General features: G+C 46.2%; 2 protein-coding genes across 2 annotated transcripts in view; both read left to right on the forward strand.

Moving 5' to 3' along the window:
• Nucleotides 1-21,232, forward strand: part of LOC126278325 (ras-responsive element-binding protein 1-like) — a 380,719-nt gene that overhangs the window by 293,116 nt on the left and 66,371 nt on the right. The window lies entirely within an intron of this gene.
• On the forward strand, nt 357-20,354 carry LOC126278926 (uncharacterized). Its single transcript, XM_049979203.1, has 4 exons — nt 357-433; nt 8,429-8,570; nt 10,676-10,888; nt 20,070-20,354. The coding sequence occupies exons 1-4, from the start codon at nt 357-359 to the stop codon at nt 20,352-20,354; spliced, it is 717 nt and encodes a 238-aa protein (XP_049835160.1).

Consider the following 21,232-nt stretch of genomic DNA (forward strand, 5'->3'; position numbering starts at 1 on the left):
CAGTAGTTCTAATGGAATGTTGTTTACTCCAGGGGCCTTGTTTCGACTCAGGTCTTTCAGTGCTCTGTCAAACTCTTCACGCAGTATCATATCTTCCATTTCATCTACAATTAATGTTAGCGAGTAAGTAAAAAAAACGGTGTTGTTTACAGTAAAATGCTCCCATTGTGAGCTTTAGTAGAGAATTCGCGAGACTACATCCGACAGGCATTGGTACCTTTACCTGTCTATGCATTTATACCGCGCTTAGACGCTTCGGTGTGTGGCGGAGTCGTGCTTTTGGTACGACTATCATCTTTTCCCGCCTTCCTTTCTCACCCACAAAGCTGGTCCGATTTTACATGAGGGGGTGAGGGATGCGGGCGGGGGTGGGGGAGAGGTGGTGGCGTCGCCCGCAGAGCGGCGTGGGAGGGGCCGAGTGTCGCGGCGGCAGGTGAGGGCTGTTGCCATGACAACGCGAGGACAACACGCACGCCGCCGCCGGCCCGGGCCGTTCGATAGATGCGCCGCGCCGGAGCGGCCGGAAAGCGTAGCACTGCCCGGCGCGGCGGCAGCACAGTACTTCCAGACCCCTCGGGGCTCCGCTCCCTCGAGAGAAGCCATTGGAGCCTTCTACACCTTACGAAGAGCCCTAGCACTAGGAGTACGAACGCAAGGCACCCTCACGTACTGAGCTTCCCGGCGCAACTCTGGCGGCTGTATAGAATTTTGAGTGAATTATCTGGGTTTCTGGGTGTGCGGTGTGCGTACTGTAAGACCTTCGGTACACACACCATCAGATTATTTGACTTGTCGCTCTAACGAAGTAGGCGAGTGTCAGCAATATGTCTCGTGGTCTTATCGTGGCGTGTTTATCTTCTGCCGTTAGGTCAGACGATAGAAATGCCACTTGCACGCTTGGAGTAGCAGATTGACGGTGACCAACTTTAAACAGAACTTGATTAATTTTCACACACATTTAATAAAATATAAAAAACATAGATATTACGTAACTTGATTCTGGATGCTGTTTAAAATTGACAATCTGAAGTTCCTTTGGTCTTGGTACGTTAATGTTATTCTCACTTATCTCTGATACTTGACAAAGTGTCTATACATTTCTCTTCACGGCTATGTACAGGAATATGATAATCTTATTAGGCGCAGACTGAAACTTGACTGTAGACTGGTACAGACTAATGCAGACTGGTACCGACTGGTGCAGACAAATGAAGAGTGACTAATCGGAGATCTGTACACTCTTTATAAAACCTCGCGCGTTCAGGTATCACTGCGCGAGTGTGATCCGCGAGGAGAAAAGGTTCTACGTTAGCAGCAATCTCATTGGCTGCATTACATATTAATACGCGGTTCGGCGGAAGCAGAATTTGGTCCGTCTGTAAGGCAGCGCCATCTCGTAGTGCGGAGATGGACGAGCGCTGCGCCTGCGCTGTTGTGCTTAGCGGGGCGCGCTCTAGTGGGAAAGTTGTGTACACGCTGACTACGCGGAACTATGTACACAATAGGGTGGAATGGTACAGAGACATGTTGCGATACTTCAGGTCCTTTCTCTAGGAGATAGGTAACAAATGAAGGAAATAAATTTCCTATATCAGTCCGCGTTCATTATAGGCGTTATGTGAATAAAACTGTCTAACTCTATCAATAAAGAATGGACCGGCAGTACACCCATGGACTGTTCGATCATTAAATTATCTATTACTCTATTTCAGCTCTTACCATAACCGGATATCAAAAAACTTCGAATCTGCAAAACGAAGTTCAGGTGTTAGTATTAAACCCTATGCCTAATCGAGGCGTCAGCTAACAATACCAACACTGAAACTTGATTCCCAGCCACGCGGGATTAGCCAAGCGGTCAGGGGCGCTGCTGTCATAGACTGTGCGGCTGGTCCCGGTGGAGGTTCGAGTCCTCCCTCGGACATGGGTGTGTGTGTTTGTCCTTAGGATAATTTAGGTTGAGTAGTGTGTAAGCTTAGGGACTGATGGAAAAAAAATGGTTCAAATGGCTCTGAGCACTATGGGACTTAACATCTGAGGTCATCAGTCCCGTAGAACTTAGAATTACTTAAACCTAACTAACATAAGGACATCACACACATCCATGCCCGAGGCAGGATTCGAACCTGCGACCGTTGCGGTCGCTCGGTTCCAGGCTGTAGCGCCTAGAACCGCACCGCCACTACGGTCGGCGTGTCCCGTTTCATTCATGCGAAAAAAGTGACAGTCTATATGCCTCTGCATGCGCCCTAATGTACTGTAGAGACCATTTATGCATTCATTATATTACTGGGCAATGGTGGACTAGTTGTTGACGGTGAATGGAAGTGCATGCAGTCATCGACTGGAGTGAGGGGAATGTCTGGAGCTATCAGAAAATGCAGATTACAGAGAACACTACGCGGAACAGTAGTCACTTTTCCAGGAGGTGTGCAGCCGCTTCCAGCAACATGTAGCCGCCTGGCGTTTCTCGGAACACTTTAACCGCTGCTCGTGATTCAGCCGCTCCGCCTGCAGCGCTTTTCAAGTTGCCGCATTATTGTTACGGCGGAATGACGGCCTCCAAGTACGACTAGTCGTTTTACAGAAGGCTCTGACGTTGTTGTAACAAGCCCAACAACAGCCTTTACACTGATGAAAATCCATACTGTTGAGAGCTTCACACTTCGTGGCATATACAGGGTGGTCCATTGATAGTGACCGGGACAAATATCTCACGAAATAAGCATCAAATGAAAAAAACTACAAAGAACAAAACTCGTCTAGCTTGAAGGGGGAAACCAGATTGCGCTATGGCTGGCCCGCTAGATGGTGCTGCCATAGGTCAAACTGATATCTACTAAGTTTTTTTTATTTATAGGAACCCCCATTTTATATTACATATTCGTGATGTACGTAAAGAAACATGAATGTTTCAGTTGGTCCACTTTTTTCGCTTTGTGACAGATGGCGCTGTAATAGTCGTAAACGTATAAGTACGTGGTGTCACGTAACATTCTGCCAGTGCGGGCGGTATTTGCTTCGTGACACATTACCCGTGTTAAAACGGACAGTTTACCAATTGCGGAAAATGTCGATATCGTGTTGATGTATCGCTAATGTGATCAAAATGTCCAACGGGCGTGTGCTGTGTATGCTGCTCGGTATCCTGGACGACATCACCCAAGCGTCCGGACCGTTCGCCGGATAGTTACGTTATTGAAGGAAACAGAAAGTGCCACATGTGAAATTTCAATCACGACCTGCAACAAATGATGATGCCCAAGTAGGTGTTTTAGCTGCTGCCGCGGCTAATCCGCACATCAGTAGCAGACAAACTGCGCGAGAATCGGGAATCTCAAAAACGTCGGTGTTGAGAATGCTACATCAACATCAATTGCACGCGTACCTTATTTCTGTGCACCAGGAATTGCATGGCGCTGACTTTGAACGTCGTGTACAGTTCTGCCACTGGGCACAAGAGAAATTACGGGACGATGACAGATTTTTTGCACGCGTTCTATTTAGCGACGAAGCGTCATTCACCAACAGTGGTAACGTAAACCGGCATAATATGCACTATTGGGCAACGGAAAGTCCACGATGGCTGCGACAAGTGGAACATCAGCGACCTTGGCGGGTTAATGTATCGTGCGGCATTATGGGTGGAAGGATAATTGGCCCGCAATTTATCGATGGCAATCTAAATTGTGCAATGTATGCTTATTTCCTACGTACTGTTCTAGCGATGTTACTTCAAGATGTTTCACTGCATGACAGAATGTGGATGTACTTCCAACATGATGGATGTCCGGCAAGTAGCTCTCGTGCGGTTGAAGCGGTATTGAATAGCATATTTCATGACACGTGGATTGGTCGTCGAAGCACCATACCATGGCCCGCACGTTCACCGGATCTAACGTCCCCGGATTTCTTTGTTGGGGAAAGTTGAAGGATATTTGCTATCGTCATCCACCGACAACGCCTGCCAACATGCTTCAGCGCATTGTAAATGCTTGTGCGAACATTACGGAAGGTGAACTACTCGCTGTTGAGAGGAATGTCGTTCCTAGTATTGCCAAATGCAATGAGGTTGACGGACATCATTTTGAGCATTTATTGCATTAATGCGGTATTTACAGGTAATCACGGTGTAACAGCATGCGTTCTCAGGAATGATAAGTTCACAAAGGTACATGTATCACATTGGAACAACTGAAATAAAATGTTTAAACGTACCTAAGGTCTGTATTTTAATACAAAAAACCTACCTGTTACCAGTTCGTCTAAAATTGTGTGCTATATGTTTGTGACTGTTAAAGCGCCATCTATCAAAAAGCGAAAAAATAGTCCAACAAAAACATTCATATTTCTTTACGTACTACACGAATATGTAATAAAAAATAGGGGTTCCTGTTTTTTTTAAAAAAAAAAAAAACGCAGTTCATATCCGTTTGACATATGGCAGCGACATCTAGCGCTCCAACCATAGCGCCATCTGGTTTCTCCCTTCAAGCTAGACAAGTTTCGTTCTTTGTAGTTTTTTCGTTTATTTCGTGAGATATTTGGCCCGGTCACGATCAATGGACCACCCTGTATACAGCTTCCCTCAGATCTTACAGAACAAATTTCTTAGTGCCAAAACTTTTAAGATTCTTCCACGTTTAGCACACGTTCTGCTGGTGAAATATGGCGAAGAGTGAGAATTCGAGACTTACAGGTCTTTTTGATGTCCCATAGGAGAAACGCTTTTTTAGGTATATCTGGCATACGCCACAAATCCGGGGAGTGTCTGCCTGGGCAAGAGTTGAACGTTCTTATCGTTGTAATCGACTGTGTAACCCATCTCTGAAAGTCAACATGGGTGGGTCTCAGTAACTTTTTGTGTATAATCTCATTAATTTAAAGAAAAATAACTCAACCTAGTGTATAGTTATTTTTGTAACTGAAAAAGCATCCATTTGCTTACAAGTCACCATGGCTAAGATATTGCCAAGCTGAGATTCCAATGCAACATTATGCAACAGACCTCGACATCAAATACACATCTGATTCGTGAGAGAGCTTAGCAACATTGCTTATTTTCTGTGAAGTGGGACTATTATAAAAAGAGCACTATCTGGTTAGTTATTTATGACTCAAAATGCATGTTAAATAACACTGTCGTTGGCTGAGCACCAGATTCAAACGTAAGTAAACAAATTCTATTTCTCGCGATGTGGAATGACTGTTTGTAATGTTCGAAGTTCTGACTTGTGAGTGTGGTTTAAAAAAGCATACAGAGTGTTTCTTTGTGTATTTCTACAAAAGGTGAATATGCAGACAAAAACTGGAACCAGACTAATGAAGAGGAGGTTTTACAATACGAAACATTCTTGGGAATCAGGTTTAAGTAATCACTGATGATGGCAAAGAAGAGGCTGAAACATGTTTGGAGCCGGCCGCGGTAGCCAAACGGTTCTAGGAGCTTCCGTCCGGAACCGCGCGACTGCTAAGGTCGCAGGTTCGAATCCTGCCTCGAGCATGGATGCGTGTGATGTCCTTAGGTTAGTTAGGTTTAAGTAGTTCTAAGTTCTAGGGGACTGTGACCCCAGATGTTGAGTGCCATAGTACTCAGAGCCATTTGAGCCAAAACATGTTTGGGCATTAAAAAAGAATAATTACTTGCATAATTGACGGACCTGCATTCACGTAATTTAATGTACAAACATGGCTGCAGTTAGAGCTTCAAAACCAAATGATGGTGACAGCTTACTATGTCATGAATGATGAAAATTATTAAATACCAGTATTTACGGTTTTTCACTTAGGTAACTATACTTTGAAAGGCATAGTTCAGGATAAAAAAGAACAGGTGGCATAATAAAGTGACTAATAGTCCTTTGAAGACAATTTAATCCAGAAGGAACTGTTCGTGTATTTAATATCCACCCGACAGCGAAGCTGTTTCGAGAAGAAATGATATGCCGTAAAGTCGTGTTAATGGTGGCATTATCAGAGACGGACCACTTGCTCCGGCTCATTTGGAGAAGGATGTGGGGTGCAGTGGCTTTGATTTCGATCTACGAAATATCCCACCATTCGCCTTTAGTTTTCTGGGAAAATCAAGGAGAGCTAAAATCTTAATAAGGCAACGGCCTTGCCGCAGTGGATACACCGGTTCCCGTCAGATCACCGAAGTTATGCGCTGTCGGGCGTGGCCGGCACTTGGATGGGTGACCATCCGGGCCGCCATGCGCTGATACCATTTTTCGGGGAGCACTCAGCCTCGTGATGCCAACTGAGGAGCTATTCGACCGAATAGTAGCGGCTCCGGTCAAAGAAAACCATCATAACGACCGCGAGAGCGGTGTGCTGACCACACGCCCCTCCTATCAGCAGCTGAGGATGACATGGCGGTCGGATGGTCCCACTGGGCCACTTGTGGCCTGAAGACGGAATGCTTTAAAGTCCTAATAACCAGACCCCGATTTGAATCATATTCATTGCGAGTACGAACACGGCGCCATAATCAGTGTTCTAATTTCCCTAGTCTTAAATGTTCCGAGCCAGTGCTCGGTCCCTAAACAGATTTAGTCCCTAATCTTACTTTTCTCCTTCCTTCCGTACGTACCAGGTATAAGAGGTCAGCCGAGGATTAGGACTTATTACTTTCGCTGCAAGAATAAATAGTACGGAGGTGAAGTTTGGGGCTTATGATTGCAGTAGATTACCCGCGGGAAGTTCCGCGTCGCTGGGAGCACTTTGGTCCGATGACGGCCGCAGAGCCGGCTGCTGCGCCTGAGCGTGCAGCGCGGTGGGACGCAGGGCGCATGCGCGGATCGACTGCTCTGCGCTGTGACGTCACTGCGGTCGCAGTTCGGAGAACTGGCCTGCAGGTGTCCGCGCCGACGACCCCTCGGTATGGCGTGGCATCGCAGGACCGGCACTGTGCTGATCGTCTCTCAGAACCCACCACTTCTAAGGTTTTCTCGAACGAACTGACTGATGGCACATTTTCGTGCTGTATACGGTGTTGACGAGTCTCAGTAATTCGACCGCTTATCTCGTCGTTTCCTTCCGAATGAGGCGCTGCTGTGGTACAACAGTGGATGCGGTGTTTTTTGAGGGGTGGAGGTTCAGACCCCGTCTCGTCATGCTATCCATACCTAGTTTTTCCGTTATTTCATTAAATCGCTTACGGCGAATGCTGGGATGGTTCCTTTCCCAGTCGATGCTTGTGTTCCGTGTTATGACAGTGCTTACATCGAGTGTCGAAAAATACTGATACCACATCTGTGCCTATGTTATCATTCAGCTTGATACTTCAACACCATATTACACCCAAATATTTGACCTTTCGTTCTAACAACCTACCACGATACGATAAAAGATTTATTATTATTACTATTATTATTATCGTAGGAACAACTACGCCCGAGTCCAAAGGGCACGTGAGAACAAATGGCTCTGAGCACTATGGGACTTAACATCTGTGGTCATCAGTCCCCTAGAACTTAGAACTACTTAAACCTAACTTCCTGACATTTAAATCTGTACTCGATGTTAACAAATTTCTCTTCTTTAGAAACGCTTTCCTTGCCATTGCCAGTCTATATTTTATATCCTCTCTACTTCGACCATCATCAGTTATTTTGCTCCCCAAATAGCAAAACTCCTTTACTACTTTAAGTGTCTCATTTCGTAATCTAATTGCCTCAGCATCATCCGACTTAATTCGACTACATTCCATTATCCTCGTTTTGCTTTTGTTGATGTTCATCTTCTACCCTCCTTTCAAGACACAGTCCATTCCGTTCAACTGCTCTTCCAAGTCCTTTGCTGTCTCTGATAGAATTACAATCTCATCGGCGAACCTCAAAGTTTAGGTCAATAATTAATGATGAAGTATTGGATAGAATTGGGGAGAAAAGGAGTATGTGGGACAACTTAGCAAGAAGAAGGGACCGGTTGGTAGGACATATTCCGAGGCATCAAGGGATCACAAATTTAGCACTGGAGGGTAACAATCGTAGAGGGAGACCACAAGATGAATACAGTAAGCAGTTTCAGAAGGATGTGGGTTGCAGTAAGTACTGGGATATGAAGAGGCTTGCACAGGATAGAGTAGCATGGAGAGCTGCATCAAACCAGTCTCAGGACTGAGGACCACAACAACAACTTATTCAATCAGATGCGCTATCCTGTTTTGGCCTCTCTACTGGCGCGCTGCTATGGCAGGGAGAGTTTATTGTGTACCAGGACTGCAGAAAGATACATGTAAACGATCAAAAATTTGACATCGAGGTTGTGATTAAATTTTGATGAGTACCACTTGTAATGTGGTATATAGGCAATATTCCCTCGGTGACTACACCAATGGAACAGGACAGACAATCGAAAACGTTGGTACTATATACTTACCGCCGTGCACTGTGCAATGGCTTGGGGAGAGTGTATGTCCGGAAAGGGGTGGTGGAGGGGGTGGGGGACTTGTTGCACCGAGCCTCGCGCCCATTGATCTGGCGCGTGATGACGTCACGGCGGGCACTTGGCGGACGCGGGCCCACGGGATTGGCGGCGTCGCCACGGCGCCGGCGGCCGCGGGGGTGGTAATGGGACTTGTTGCTCACGCAGGCGCCGCGGCGCGCCCTCGCGCCGCCCCGCCATTGGCTGGCCGCGCCGCCGCCGCCCGGGGATTGGATCAATGCAGCGCCCCGGCGGCGGCTTTCATCTCGGCGCCAGGCAGCGCCCTCTCCCTTTGTTGCGGACGGCTACGCCACACCTGCCTGCCAGCCCGAGCTTCTCGCCCTTGCGTCTTACACTACTGTGGCAGCTGCGTTGCAATGTAGAAATTTAGTCGTGGTGGCTTAGGAAATGGCCTTCCAGGCTGACAAACACGTTTCTTCAGCCTTCTAATATGCCGTCTCTCCGATTCTTGTTCGTGACAATTATTAGTATTTCTGCTTTCATTTCATACAAATGTGAATATTCTTCACTCCGCACTTTCATTGTACACTACTGGCCATTCAAATTGCTACACCAAGAAGAAATGCGGATCATAAACTGGTATTCATTGGATAAATATATTATACTAGAACTAACATGTGATTACATTTTCAAGCAATTTGGGTGCATAGATCCTCTACCCAGAACAACCACTTCAGGCCGTAATAACGGCCTCGATACGCCTGGGCATTGAGTCAGAGCTAAGATGGCGTGTACAGGTACAGCTGCCCATGCAGCTTCAACACGATGCAACAGTTCATCAAGAATAGTGACTGGCGTATTGTGACGCCCCAGTTGCTGCGCCACAATTGACCATACATTTTCAGTTGGTGAGAGATCTAGAAAATGTGCTGGCCATGGCAGCAGTCGAACATTTTCTGTATCCAGAAAGGCCCGTACAAGACCTGCAACATGCGGTCGCGCATTATCCTGCTGAAATGTAGCGTTTCGTAGGGATCGAATGAAGGGTAGAGCCACGGGTCGTAACACATCTGAAATGTAACGTCTACTGTTCAAAGTGCCGTCAGTGCGAACAAGAGGTGACAGAGACGTGTAACCAGTGGCACGCCATACCATCACGGCGGGTGATACGCCAGTACGGCGATGACGAATGCCCGCTTCCAATGTGCGTTCTCCGTGATGTCGCCAAACACGGATTCCACCATCGTGACGCTGTAAACAGATCCTGGATTCATCCGAAAAAATGACGTTTTGCCATTCGTGCACCCAGGTTCGTCGTTGAGTACACCATCGTAGGCGCTCCTGTCGTACACCATCGCAGGCGCTCCTGTCTGTGATGCAGCGTCAAGGGTAACCCCAGCCATGGTCTCCGAGCTGGTAGCCCATGCTGCTGCAAACGTCGTCGAACTGTTCGTGCAGATGGTTATTGTCTTGCAAACGTTCCCGTCTGTTGACTCAGGGATCGAGACGTGGTTGCAGGATCCGTTACAGCCATGCGGATAAGATGCCTGTCATCTCGACTGTTAGTGATATGAGGCCGTTGGGATCCAGCACGGTGTTCCTCCCGTATTACCCTCCTGAACCCACCGATTCCATGTTCTGCTTACAGTCATTGGATCTCGACCTACGCGAACAGCAATGTCGCGATACGATAAATTGCAATCTCGACAGGCTACAATCCGACCTTTATCAAAGTCGGAAACGTGGTGGTTCGCATTCCTCCGTAGATTAGGCATCAAAACAAGGTTTTACCAGCTAACGCCGGTCAACTGCTGTTAGTGTATGAGAAATCGGTTGGAAACTTTCCTCATGTCAGCACGTTGTAGGTGTCGCCACCGGCGCCAACCTTGTGCGAATGCTCTGAAAACTAATCATTTGCATATCACAGCATCTTCTTCCTGTCGGTTAAATTTCGCGTCTGTAGCACGTCATCTTCGTGGTGTAGCAATTTTAATGGCCAGTAGTGTATTTGAAAATTGACGTACGTGAAAATGTAAACGCCGTTGAGAGGCGAAGGGTATGACCCCCTCCCCCATCTCTTGGATCGTAGCATTTCGATTAAAGAGGAAAGGGAGAAATGGAAGTTAATCAAGAAGTGCCTTTCGCCACCAACCGTAAGTAGGAAGAAAACTTTGGATGTAGTCAGTTTACACGAGCTGGAGGTAGTAGTCTCAGACGGCAGCTGAGCTCGGCTCCCCGGCCTCTCAGCCATTAGCGTGGCCGCTCTCCCTGATGGCGTCGTCGTTAGCGGGTGGCGGCGCGCCGACCAGCCAACGGCGCCCCGGGGACGCGGTCGCCGCTGACGGAGGGCTCTGCGGCACGCAGCGCCTGCAGCGCTCGGCTCCGCTACCCGCCGCACTCGCTCATTGCGCCCCAGGAAGGCCTCACTGCTGCCGTCGCATTTCCGACCCAGTCATCAGCTGCTGTGCGCGCCGTTTCGTCGTTGTGGCAGCTGGGGACCGTGTGCTCGGCTCAGTTTCCGTGGGGGGGGGGGGGGGGCGGCGCAATTATGTGACTGTCGGAAAAACAAAGGAGAGTGAAAGGAAAACGGAAGAAGGGAGAAGAAGAAGAAGAAGAAGAAGAAGAAGGGAATGGATCAGGGGCTACTAAGATGGGAAGGGGCAGCGATGTATGAAAGTAAGTGACAGGGAGTTTCACGTACTACTGCACTGAGCAGTAGTTCCGTTAGATCTACTTGTCCCCAGGGATAGGTCTTGTTTCTGGCCATCGAAAGCATGAAGAGAGTATTTTACGGGTTTTTTTTTTTTTTTTTTTTTTTTTTTTTTTTTTTTTTTGGATATTCATTCATCGGCAATGAAAAACTCAAAAAAGGATCCAGATACTGTTGCAAGCAGTGCAACTTAGAATTCTTTTTTAACGATTTGTTGAAGCCTTTAGCGCCATTTTTTTTATTTCCTCTACGATTGAGCCATTTCGGTCTTAGCCCATTTTCAAGAATCTAAAACGGAAGTTTCATATATTGGATACATTAGTGACACTTGTGATTTTGAAGTAGGAACGAGTCGTATCTGTAGATATACTAGGCGCATTAAAAGATCAGCCAGACAGAGTTTTAAATGAGCAAAATGACCTGCGTAATGGAAAATTCCTAGACAACTTTTTAGCAGTTTAAAGGCGAAGCGCTACAGAAGCAATAATGTAAAATTATTGCTACACTCATTAATAAATTTGACTGTAATGTGAAACATCAAGCAACCATAAAGCAGTTTTTACTAGACTCTCGTGGTTCCCAGTACCATCTCATTAGAATACTTCGATAAATGTGATATATAAGATCTTTGTACCAACTATTCAAAAAATAAGGTGGTCCTACAATAACATAACAAATATTTACAAGTTATTTTAATAAAATTGCACAAAAAAATGGTTCCAATGTCTCTGAGCACTATGCGACTTAACTTCTGAGGTCATCAGTCGCCTAGAACCTAGAAGTAATTAAGCCAAACTAACCTAAGCGCATCACACACATCCATGCCCGAGGCAGGATTCGAACCTGCGACCGTAGCGGTAGCTCGGTTCCAGACTGTAGCGCCTAGAACCGCACGGCCACTCCGGCCGGCAAAGAAATGACATACAGTCATATTTACACCAATGATGAACGATAATTAAATATAACTGAGAACAAAAGCATATGTAGCTTAAGTAGCATAATTCTATAAAACAATTATAATCTTCCTAGTGTTAAGTACGTTATATACTGATTTAGAGCTTTACAACAACTGCGCGAAAGTAACGTGCTCCTAAAATAACGTGAACAACTCGAACTAATTTATGAGCATGATATGATGTCATAGGACGTATATGACATAATCTGTTAGCAAAAAATCACCCGTAAAGTAAGTTATAATGCGCCTAGTATATCTACAGATATGACTTGTTCCTACATCAAAATCGCAAGTGTCACTAATGTATCCAATGTATGAAACTTCCGTTTTAGATACTTGAAAATGGCTTGTTACACGATCGGAATTGTCCAATACTAGAAAAAGAATGGTTGAAATGAGTATCTTAAAGTTCAGTGAAAAGCATTGAACTCAATAAACGAATAAACATGGTAAGCAACGAAGGGGTATAAATCAAAAAATGGGGAGAAATCGGCAGGAGAGAGCGGGAGGGGTTGCGGGTGGGGTGCACCGTGGAGGTTCTTCCCTGGGCGAAAGTTTTACCAGTTAGGCCACGGTCCGTGGTAGAAATTTTCCCCGCACAAAATACCTAGGAGTTTGATACGGAGTGATTTGAAATGGAACGACCACATAAAAATAATCGCGAATCCGTTGTTAAGAATCCTTAGCAAATGTACTCCACCAGCAAAGGAAGTATCTTACAAAATACTCGTTGAACCAAAATTTGAATATTTCTCGTCAGTATGGGCTGATAGAGAAAATAGAGAGGGACAGAAAAAAACTTCCCAGCATCCGTTTCTGAGTGGTTAGGGACTCTATGGAAAACATTAATAATTGAATAACCAGACGGACGTTTGAATCAAGGCCGTATCGAAGCGAGAACCGACGGGACATCATATTAAAACGTTTGATCGTGATCTCGTATTGTTGTTTATGATTAAACTACCATTCGAAATTGAAATGCGACGTAACACTGGTTAATGGTAGCGTTGACACTTTGTGCAAAGATCCCTGAAAACGAGTTAAAATTGATTGGCAAGACGGTTAGTGACGGCTATTGAGATGTAAACACCGCCAAGTGCCAGTCTTGGTATCAAGTTTTTCGATTTCTTACTCCTCTGCAAGTGAGAAGAAGTTATACGTGATACTTGTACACGGTGATTATCCAAGAAATGCTGTACAAATGACTACAGTACAACGATATAGGGATCGATATTGTGATCATCGGTGTCTGACGAACGAAGCACTAGCAGAAATTATAAAACGAGCAACCTGAACGCCAGAGGGTGAGGAAGAAGATTGCACCTGATCACATTTTTCTGCTCCGCAACAGGCCATGAGTAAGTCGAAGCAATAGGAGTAGTAAAATACCTGTAAGTAACATAACAGGGGACGACCACATAAAATTAATTATACGAAAAGCAGAAACTAGGCTGAGGTTCGCCGGGAAAAACCCAAGGAAATGTAACTCATCCACGGAAGAAACCACTTGCAAAATACTCGATTCTTAAACACTGTTTGTCAGACGGCAACCTTTATCAGGTAGTATTAAAGGAGGAGATACTGAAGATCCAAAGAGAAGTGACGCGCTTTCGTCACGTTTTCCTGAAATAAGCGCTAGAAGGTTACGGGGTTGCTGCGGGTGAGGTCTTTGCGTCACAGAGAAATTTACTGCTAAAATTTCTTGAGAATACAGTCCAAGAAGGGTCATATATTATATGAGGGGTGCAGTCATAAAGCTTTTAACTTTCACCTCGAAACAAAAGTGAAATTAGGTAATTAATTTTTTGCTTGTTTACAGTTACGTATGGTCAGTGCTGGTGCAGCTTGTCCGCAATACGTTGACGATTTTACTTGTGCTGCCAGGAGCGGAGAAAATTCGTACTACTTGAGAGATATTCATTTGTCTCCGAGCGCTGCCAACGTTAAGTTGCCCCGAGACGCGAAGTATTACTGTATACATTTTTAGGGGTAATTGTGGCAGCACTGCGGGAAGGAGCCGACGCTGCCTTCCCCTCACCGCTGCTCTGCCATTGACAGTCATTTAAGGGAGCAAGGCACGCCTCCTGCTATTCCAAACAGCCACTACGCGCATTACCATGGAGAAGCTGTACGCATTGCAAATCTTGTGACATAGTATCGAACCACGCCGCTAGAAGAGACAAAAGGAAATGGTACATCCCTGTCGTCAAATTATCAATGGTACGATACTGTGGGGGAAAGGTTTCAATGTGTATTTCGACTGCAGAGAAGTACCTGCAAACAAACGGAAAATTAATTACGTAACTTCATTTTTAGGTGACAATTAAAACTTTATGTGACTACCTCTCGTATTACTTGCTTCTACATGTACTCAAGTGATTTCAGGTGTTCCCCAGGGAAGCTCCCTGGGATCTCTGCTGTTCCTGATCTATATAAATGACCTGGGTGACAATCTGAGCAGTTCTCTTAGGTTGTTCGCAGATGATGCTGTAATTTAAATGATGCTGTCATTTACCGTCTAGTAAGGTCATCCGAAGACCAGTATCAGTTGCAAAGCGATTTAGAAAAGATTGCTGTATCCACATGAGTTCCAAAAGAAATCCGTTGGAATTCGATTACTCGATAAATAGTACAATTCTCAACGCTGTCAATTCAACAAAGTACCTGGGTGTCAAAATTACGAACAACTTCAGTTGGAAAGACAACATAGATAATATTGTGGGGAAGGCGAGCCAAAGGTTTCGTTTCAATGGCAGGACACTTAGAAGATGCAACAAGTCCACTAAAGAGACAGCTTACACTACACTCGTTCGTCCTCTGTTAGAGTATTGGTGCGCGGTGTGGGATCCTTACCAGGTGGGATTGACGGAGGACATCGAAAGGGTGCAAAAAAGGGCAGCTCGTTTTTTATTATCGCGTAATAGGGGAGAGAGTGTGGCAGATATGACACGCGAGTTGGGATGGAAGTCATTAAAGCAAAGACGTTTTTCGTCGCGGCGAGATCTATTTACGAAATTTCAGTTACCGACTTTCTCTTCCGAATGCGAAAATATTTTGCTGAGCCCAACTTACATAGGTAGGAATGATCATCAAAATAAAATAAGAGAAATCAGAGCTCGAAAAGAAAGGTTTAGGTGTTCGTTTTCCCCGCGCGCTGTTCGGGAGTGGAATGGTAGAGTGATAGTATGATTGTGGTTCGATGAACCCTCTGCCAAGCACTTAAATATGAATTGCAGAGTAATGATGTAGATGTAGATGTACCACGCAATATGACCATGGTGCTAAAATCAAGAGAATTTTGTGCTCATAATGGAGCTTACATACAGTTTTTGTGGGAAGAATGTGGGGCCAGTGGGGGAACAGAGGGGTGGAATAAATAGTGGTACCATGAGTTCGCTTCACTTTGCTTGCGGAGTAGAGGTGTAGATTTAGGTAGGAACTTCTCCGACCACACGTGCCCCCTTCGCATCTGCTGTTACGCAGTGGAGACTCTTAGCAATTTCTACGGAAAACTGTGTGTTACACATGTCTGGACGTGGCGCGTGCAGAGTTTTCCCCGGCCGTGCCTGGGACTGCGCTATCGAGGCGGTGTCGTGTGGCGCGCAGGTGGAGCCGTCGCCATGGCGACCGGGCGGCGGCTGCAGCGCCGTAGCGCGAATCAATAATCGGCTCCAGAGGGAGGGCGGTCGAGGGGAGGGCGGGGGCGGGGGCGGGGGAGGCAGAGGCAGGTGACCGCGGCCGGGCCGGCGTGCATTAAACATTACCTGCAGGCTGCGGCCTAATGGAGTGCCCGGCACGTGGGCCGCGGCCCGCGGGGTAGGGGAGATAGCGCCATGATTCACGCCGGGCACCCGATATACTGCCCCTCGCGAGCGCACGGCGGGAACAGGCGCAGGGCGCTGCCAACGAACGCTCTGATGTCTTCCTACCCCGTTCGACGCTGTACCATTACTAACCAAGGCAGAGCAAACGGAGTATCTACGCAAATACACTACTGGCCATTAAAATTGCTACGCCACGAAGGTTGGCGTGCCACAGACGCGAAATTTAACCGACAGGAAGATGATGCTGCGATATGCAATTGATTAGCTTTTCAGAACATTCACACAAGGTTGGCGCCGGTGGCGACACCTACTACGTGCTGGCGTGAGGAAAGTTTTCAACCGACATCTCATACACAAACAGCAGTTGACCGGCATTGCCTGGTGAAACGTTGTTGTGATGCCTCGTGTAAGGAGGAGAAATGCGTACCATCACGTTTCATACTTTGATAAAGGTCGGATTGTAGCCTGTCGAGATCCAATGACTGTTAGCAGAGTATGGAATCGGTGGGCTCGGGAGGGTAATACGGAACGCCGTGCTGGATCCGCGTGGCTGTAACGCATCGTGCAGCCACGTCTCGATCCCTGAGTCAACAGATGGGGACGTTTGCAAGATAACAACCATCTGCACGAACAGTTCGACGACGTTTGCATGGACTATGAGCTCGGAGCCGATGGCTGCGGTTACCCTTGATGCGATGATGTACTCAACGACGAACCTGGGTGCACGAATGGCAAGACGTCATTTTTTTCTGATGAATCCAGGTTCTGTTTACGGCATCGTGATTGTCGCATCCGCGTTACGCGACATCGCGGTGAACGCTCATTGGAAGCGTGTATTCGTCATCGCCATACCGACGTATCACCCGGCGGGCCATTGGTTACACGTTTCGGTTCCCTCTTGTACGCATTGACGGCACTTTGAACAGTGGACGTTACATTTCAGATTTGTTACGACCCGCGGCTCTACCCTTCTCCCGATTCCTGCGAAACCCTACATTTCAGCAGGATAATGCACGACCGCATGTTGCAGGTCCTTTACAGGCCCTTCTGGCTACAGAAAATGTTCCACTGCTGCCCTGGCCAGCACATTCTCCAGATCTCTCACCAACCGGAAACGTCTGGTCAATGGTGGCCGAGCAACTGGCTCGTCACAATACGCCAGTCACTACTTGTGCTGAACTGTGGTATCGTGTTGAAGCTGCATGGGCAGCTGTACCTGTACACGCCATCCCAGCTATGTTTGACTCAATGCCCAGGCGTATCAAGGCCGTTATCGCGGCCAGAGGTGGTTGTTCTGTGTACTGATTTCTCAGGATCTATTGCACCCAAATCGCGTGAAAATGTAATCACATGTCAGTTCTAGTCTAATATACTTCTCCAATGAATACCAGTTCATCATCTGCATTTGTTCTTGGTGTAGCAATTTTAATGTCCAGTGGTGTACAAAGAACTTCTCCTTCTCCATGACAACACGCACAAAACTTCATTGGACTGCTCTTCCGCATCCACCCAACAGCTCCGATCTCGCACCTTCCATCTTTTGGCGCTACGAAGGATGCACTCCGGAGGAAGCAGTACGTGGATGACGGGGAGGTTATTGATGCTGCAAGACATTGGCTCCGGCGTCGAAAAGTAGAGTGGTACTTGAGGACATACAGGCCCTCCCAGTAAGACTGAACGGAGTTTACGAGGGGCGTTTGAAAAGTCCGAGAGATGGCACCACCGGCGCGTGTCGAGGTCATGTTTAGCTAGTATCATTTTTGGAAAGAACGCACACCAAGTTTCAGCCATATTGGTCTATTTCTTTGTGTTTGGCATTCCTGTGAATCAAGGGAGTCAAGAGACTGTCAAAAATTGACGAAAAAGAATTTCGTGTGATTATTAAACATTTCTTTATGAAAGGCAACTAGGAAACTAAAGAAAAGCTTGATAAGCATTACGGTGACTTTGCACCTTCGATTAGAACAGATTATAAGTGGTTTCAAGATTTTAGGAATGACAAGTGATGCTGAACGTTCTGGACGCCCTGTGGAGGTTACGACTCCAGAAATCATGGAGAAAATCTATGATATGGTGATGGATGACAGAAGAGTTCAGGTGCGTGAGATTGCTAGTGCTGTGGGCGTCTCGAATGAATGGGTACATAATATTTTGCATAAACATTTGGACATGTGAAAGCTATCCTCAAGATGGGTTCTGCGATTGGCCACGATTGACCAAAAACGGAGCCGGCCGCGGTGGTCTCGCGGTTCTAGGCGCTCAGTCCGGAACCGCGCGACTGCTACGGTTGCAGGTTCGAATCCTACCTCGGGCATGGATGTGTGTGCTGTCCTTAGGTTAGTTAGGTTTAAGTAGTTCTAAGTTATAGGGGACTGATGACCACAGATGTTGTCCCATAGTGCTCAGAGCCATTTGAACCATTTGACCAAAAAGGGAATCGTGTGAAGTGTCGCAAGGATTGTTTGCAACTGTTCAGGAAGAAGCCGCAGGACTGCGTCGTTTCGTCACTGTGGATGAAACATGGATACATTACTATACTCCTGAGACCAAATAACAATCTAAACAATGTCTTACCAAGGGAGAATCTGCACCAAAAAAGGCGAAAACTAATCGTTCGCCCGGAGAGGTTATGGCAACTGTCTTTTGGGATTCGCAAGGGACAATCCTCATAGACTATCTGGAAAAGGGTAAAACTATTACAGGCGCATATTATTCATCGTTATTGGACCGTTTTAAAACCGATCTGCAAGAAAAACGCCGGGGATAGGACCGCAAAAACGTCCTTTTCCATTACAACAATGCACTAGCACATACCTCAGCAGTTGTGGTCGTAAAATTAATGGAAATAGGATTCAAACTCCTTTCACATCCCCCCCCCCCTATTCTCCAGACTTGGCTCCCTCGGGCTACTATGTGCTCCCCATTTTGAAGAAATGGCTGGCGGGACAACGATTCTATTCAAACGAGGAGCTGATTGCAGCAACTAATAGCTATTTTGCAGACTTGGACTATTCCTATTATTCGTAAGGGATCAACAAATTAGAACAGTATTGGACGAAGTGTATAAGTCTAAAAGGAGAGTGTGTCGAAAAATAAAAAAGGTTTACCCCAAACACGTAATTGGTTTTTATTTTTGCAAGGACTTTTCAAACGCCACTCGTACGTTGAAAAATTGAGTTTTGTAGTCGAAGAGTGGAGAATAATATGGTGCACTGGATTACTGAATACAGCCAACCTGCTTTCAGAAAAAAAAGTGTTACATTACTTACTGAACGCCCCACGCACGTTATCGCCAAGTGATATTAAGGGGGGTAGGACGTCAAACGGGCCGACTTGGAGCAGGAGAGGCATCACAGGACATTTCAATTTCTAGTGTCTATACTTTTACAAACAAAATTCATAAAACTTTATCAGCTTCACCAGGAAGGATTCAGGATTCAAACCCATTGCAGTGGACGTTCGAAAACATAACAAAATATATTTTTTTACATGCCAAAATTCATCATTTTTTCACATAGTAATGGTTGCATTTGTTGCTATAGGTACACTTTTCTTCATAAGTTAAAGAGATTCTTAGATGAATTTTGCACACAGCATACATACCATACTCACAGGTGTATCAAACGCTAGAATTTATTTTATTTATGAAAAAACGAATGAACTGTTATATTTTAAACTCCATGTTTAGAAAAAACACAAATTTTATAGTAAATTACCTCAATTTTAATAGATTTGGAAAATTCTAGAGTTTCATACACCTTAAAGTATGGTTTGCATGCTGCGCAAAGTTCATCGAAGAATCTCTCTTACTTATGAAGAAAGGTGTATCTATAGCAACAAATGCTGCCATTAGTAAGTGAAACAAATGATGAAATTTCACACGTAAAAAAAAAAAAAATTACTTCGTTATGTTTTAGAACTTCCACTGCTATGAGTGTGAATTCTGAATCCTGCCTGGTGATGCTGACAAAGTTTTATGAATTTATTTGTAAAAGTAGTATAGACAGTGGAAACTGAAATGTCCTGTGGTGCCTCTCCTGCTCCAAGTCAGCCCATTTGACGTCCTACCCCCCTTAATCTTTGTTTTGGCGGTGTGGGTTGCGGATGATGAGATGTGTCCTTTTCCGTGGTAACTACAGCCTAGCCTATTTTAGATTAAAGATGTGACAACGGAAGGTCCCTGTGGCTTCAGGGAGACCCGCTTCGTTACACGCTGCTTGGCACACAGCGCGTGCGTTTCCCGCCGGACCGCCCTCCCCAGCTGTGGGGGTGGGGTGGTACGGCCCACGCACGAGCTCCTGCAACCCCCGCCGCTTCCGGCAGCCCCAATCTCATCACGCGCCAATTTGCTGCTCCGCACAGCCCGGCGCAGCGCAGCACGCGTGCTGCGGCCCCCCAGGCTGTGTGCTTATTGACTGCAGGGTGTCCCTCTCTCCCGACCCTGCCTCACGCCGACCCCAACGGTCTGCCGCGATGATGATTATTTTATCGGCCCCTCACCTGGCCCCCGCCAGCATCGGCAAACCGCTGGCGTCCCTCTCTGTCTCTCTGCCTTAGCCAGTACGCTCTCCAGGCCTTAGATTTGCTCTTGGAAAGTTGCGAGGATAGGGTAGGCCTACCTGTGGGAACACCGTGTCCATCTTATAACGAAATTCATTTGTTGCATCTCTCAACCTCGGGGCACACAAACTGTACTACCTGTTTCGACTTCTTAGAAAATCATCATCAGATGCTCGTTCACTAATATACTGACTTTTGTCAGTATAAATTTGAAAACTGAATAAATCACGGAATAATGTAGATAGAGAGGTACAAATTGATACGCATGCTTGGAATGACATGGAGTTTTATTAGAACCAAAAAGATACAAAAGTTCAAAAAATGTCCGACAGATGGCGCTTCATCTGGTCAGAATAGCAATATTTAGCGTAACAAAGTAAGACAAAGCAAATATGATGTTCTTTACAGGAAATACTCAATATGTCCACCATCATTCCTCAACAATAGGTGTAGTCGAGTAATAATGTTGTGTACAGCACTGTAAAGCATGTCCGGAGTTATGGTGAGGCATTGGCGTCGGATGTTGTCTTTCAGCGTCCCTAGAGATCTCGGTATATCACGATACACTTGCGACTTCACGTAACTCCAAAGCCAATAATTGTACGGACTGAGGTCTGGGGACCTGGGAGACCAAGCACGACGAAAGTGGCGGCTGAGCACGCGATCATCACCAAATGAGGCGCGCAAGGGATCTTTCACACGTCTAGCAATATGCGGTTGAGCGCCATCCTGCATAAACATCATCCGCAGCTCGTGGTCTTCGGTAGCGTTCTCGCTTCCCGCGCCCGGGTTCGA

Source organism: Schistocerca gregaria, chromosome 6 (assembly GCF_023897955.1).
Source record: "Schistocerca gregaria isolate iqSchGreg1 chromosome 6, iqSchGreg1.2, whole genome shotgun sequence".
Lineage (NCBI taxonomy): Eukaryota > Metazoa > Arthropoda > Insecta > Orthoptera > Acrididae > Schistocerca > Schistocerca gregaria.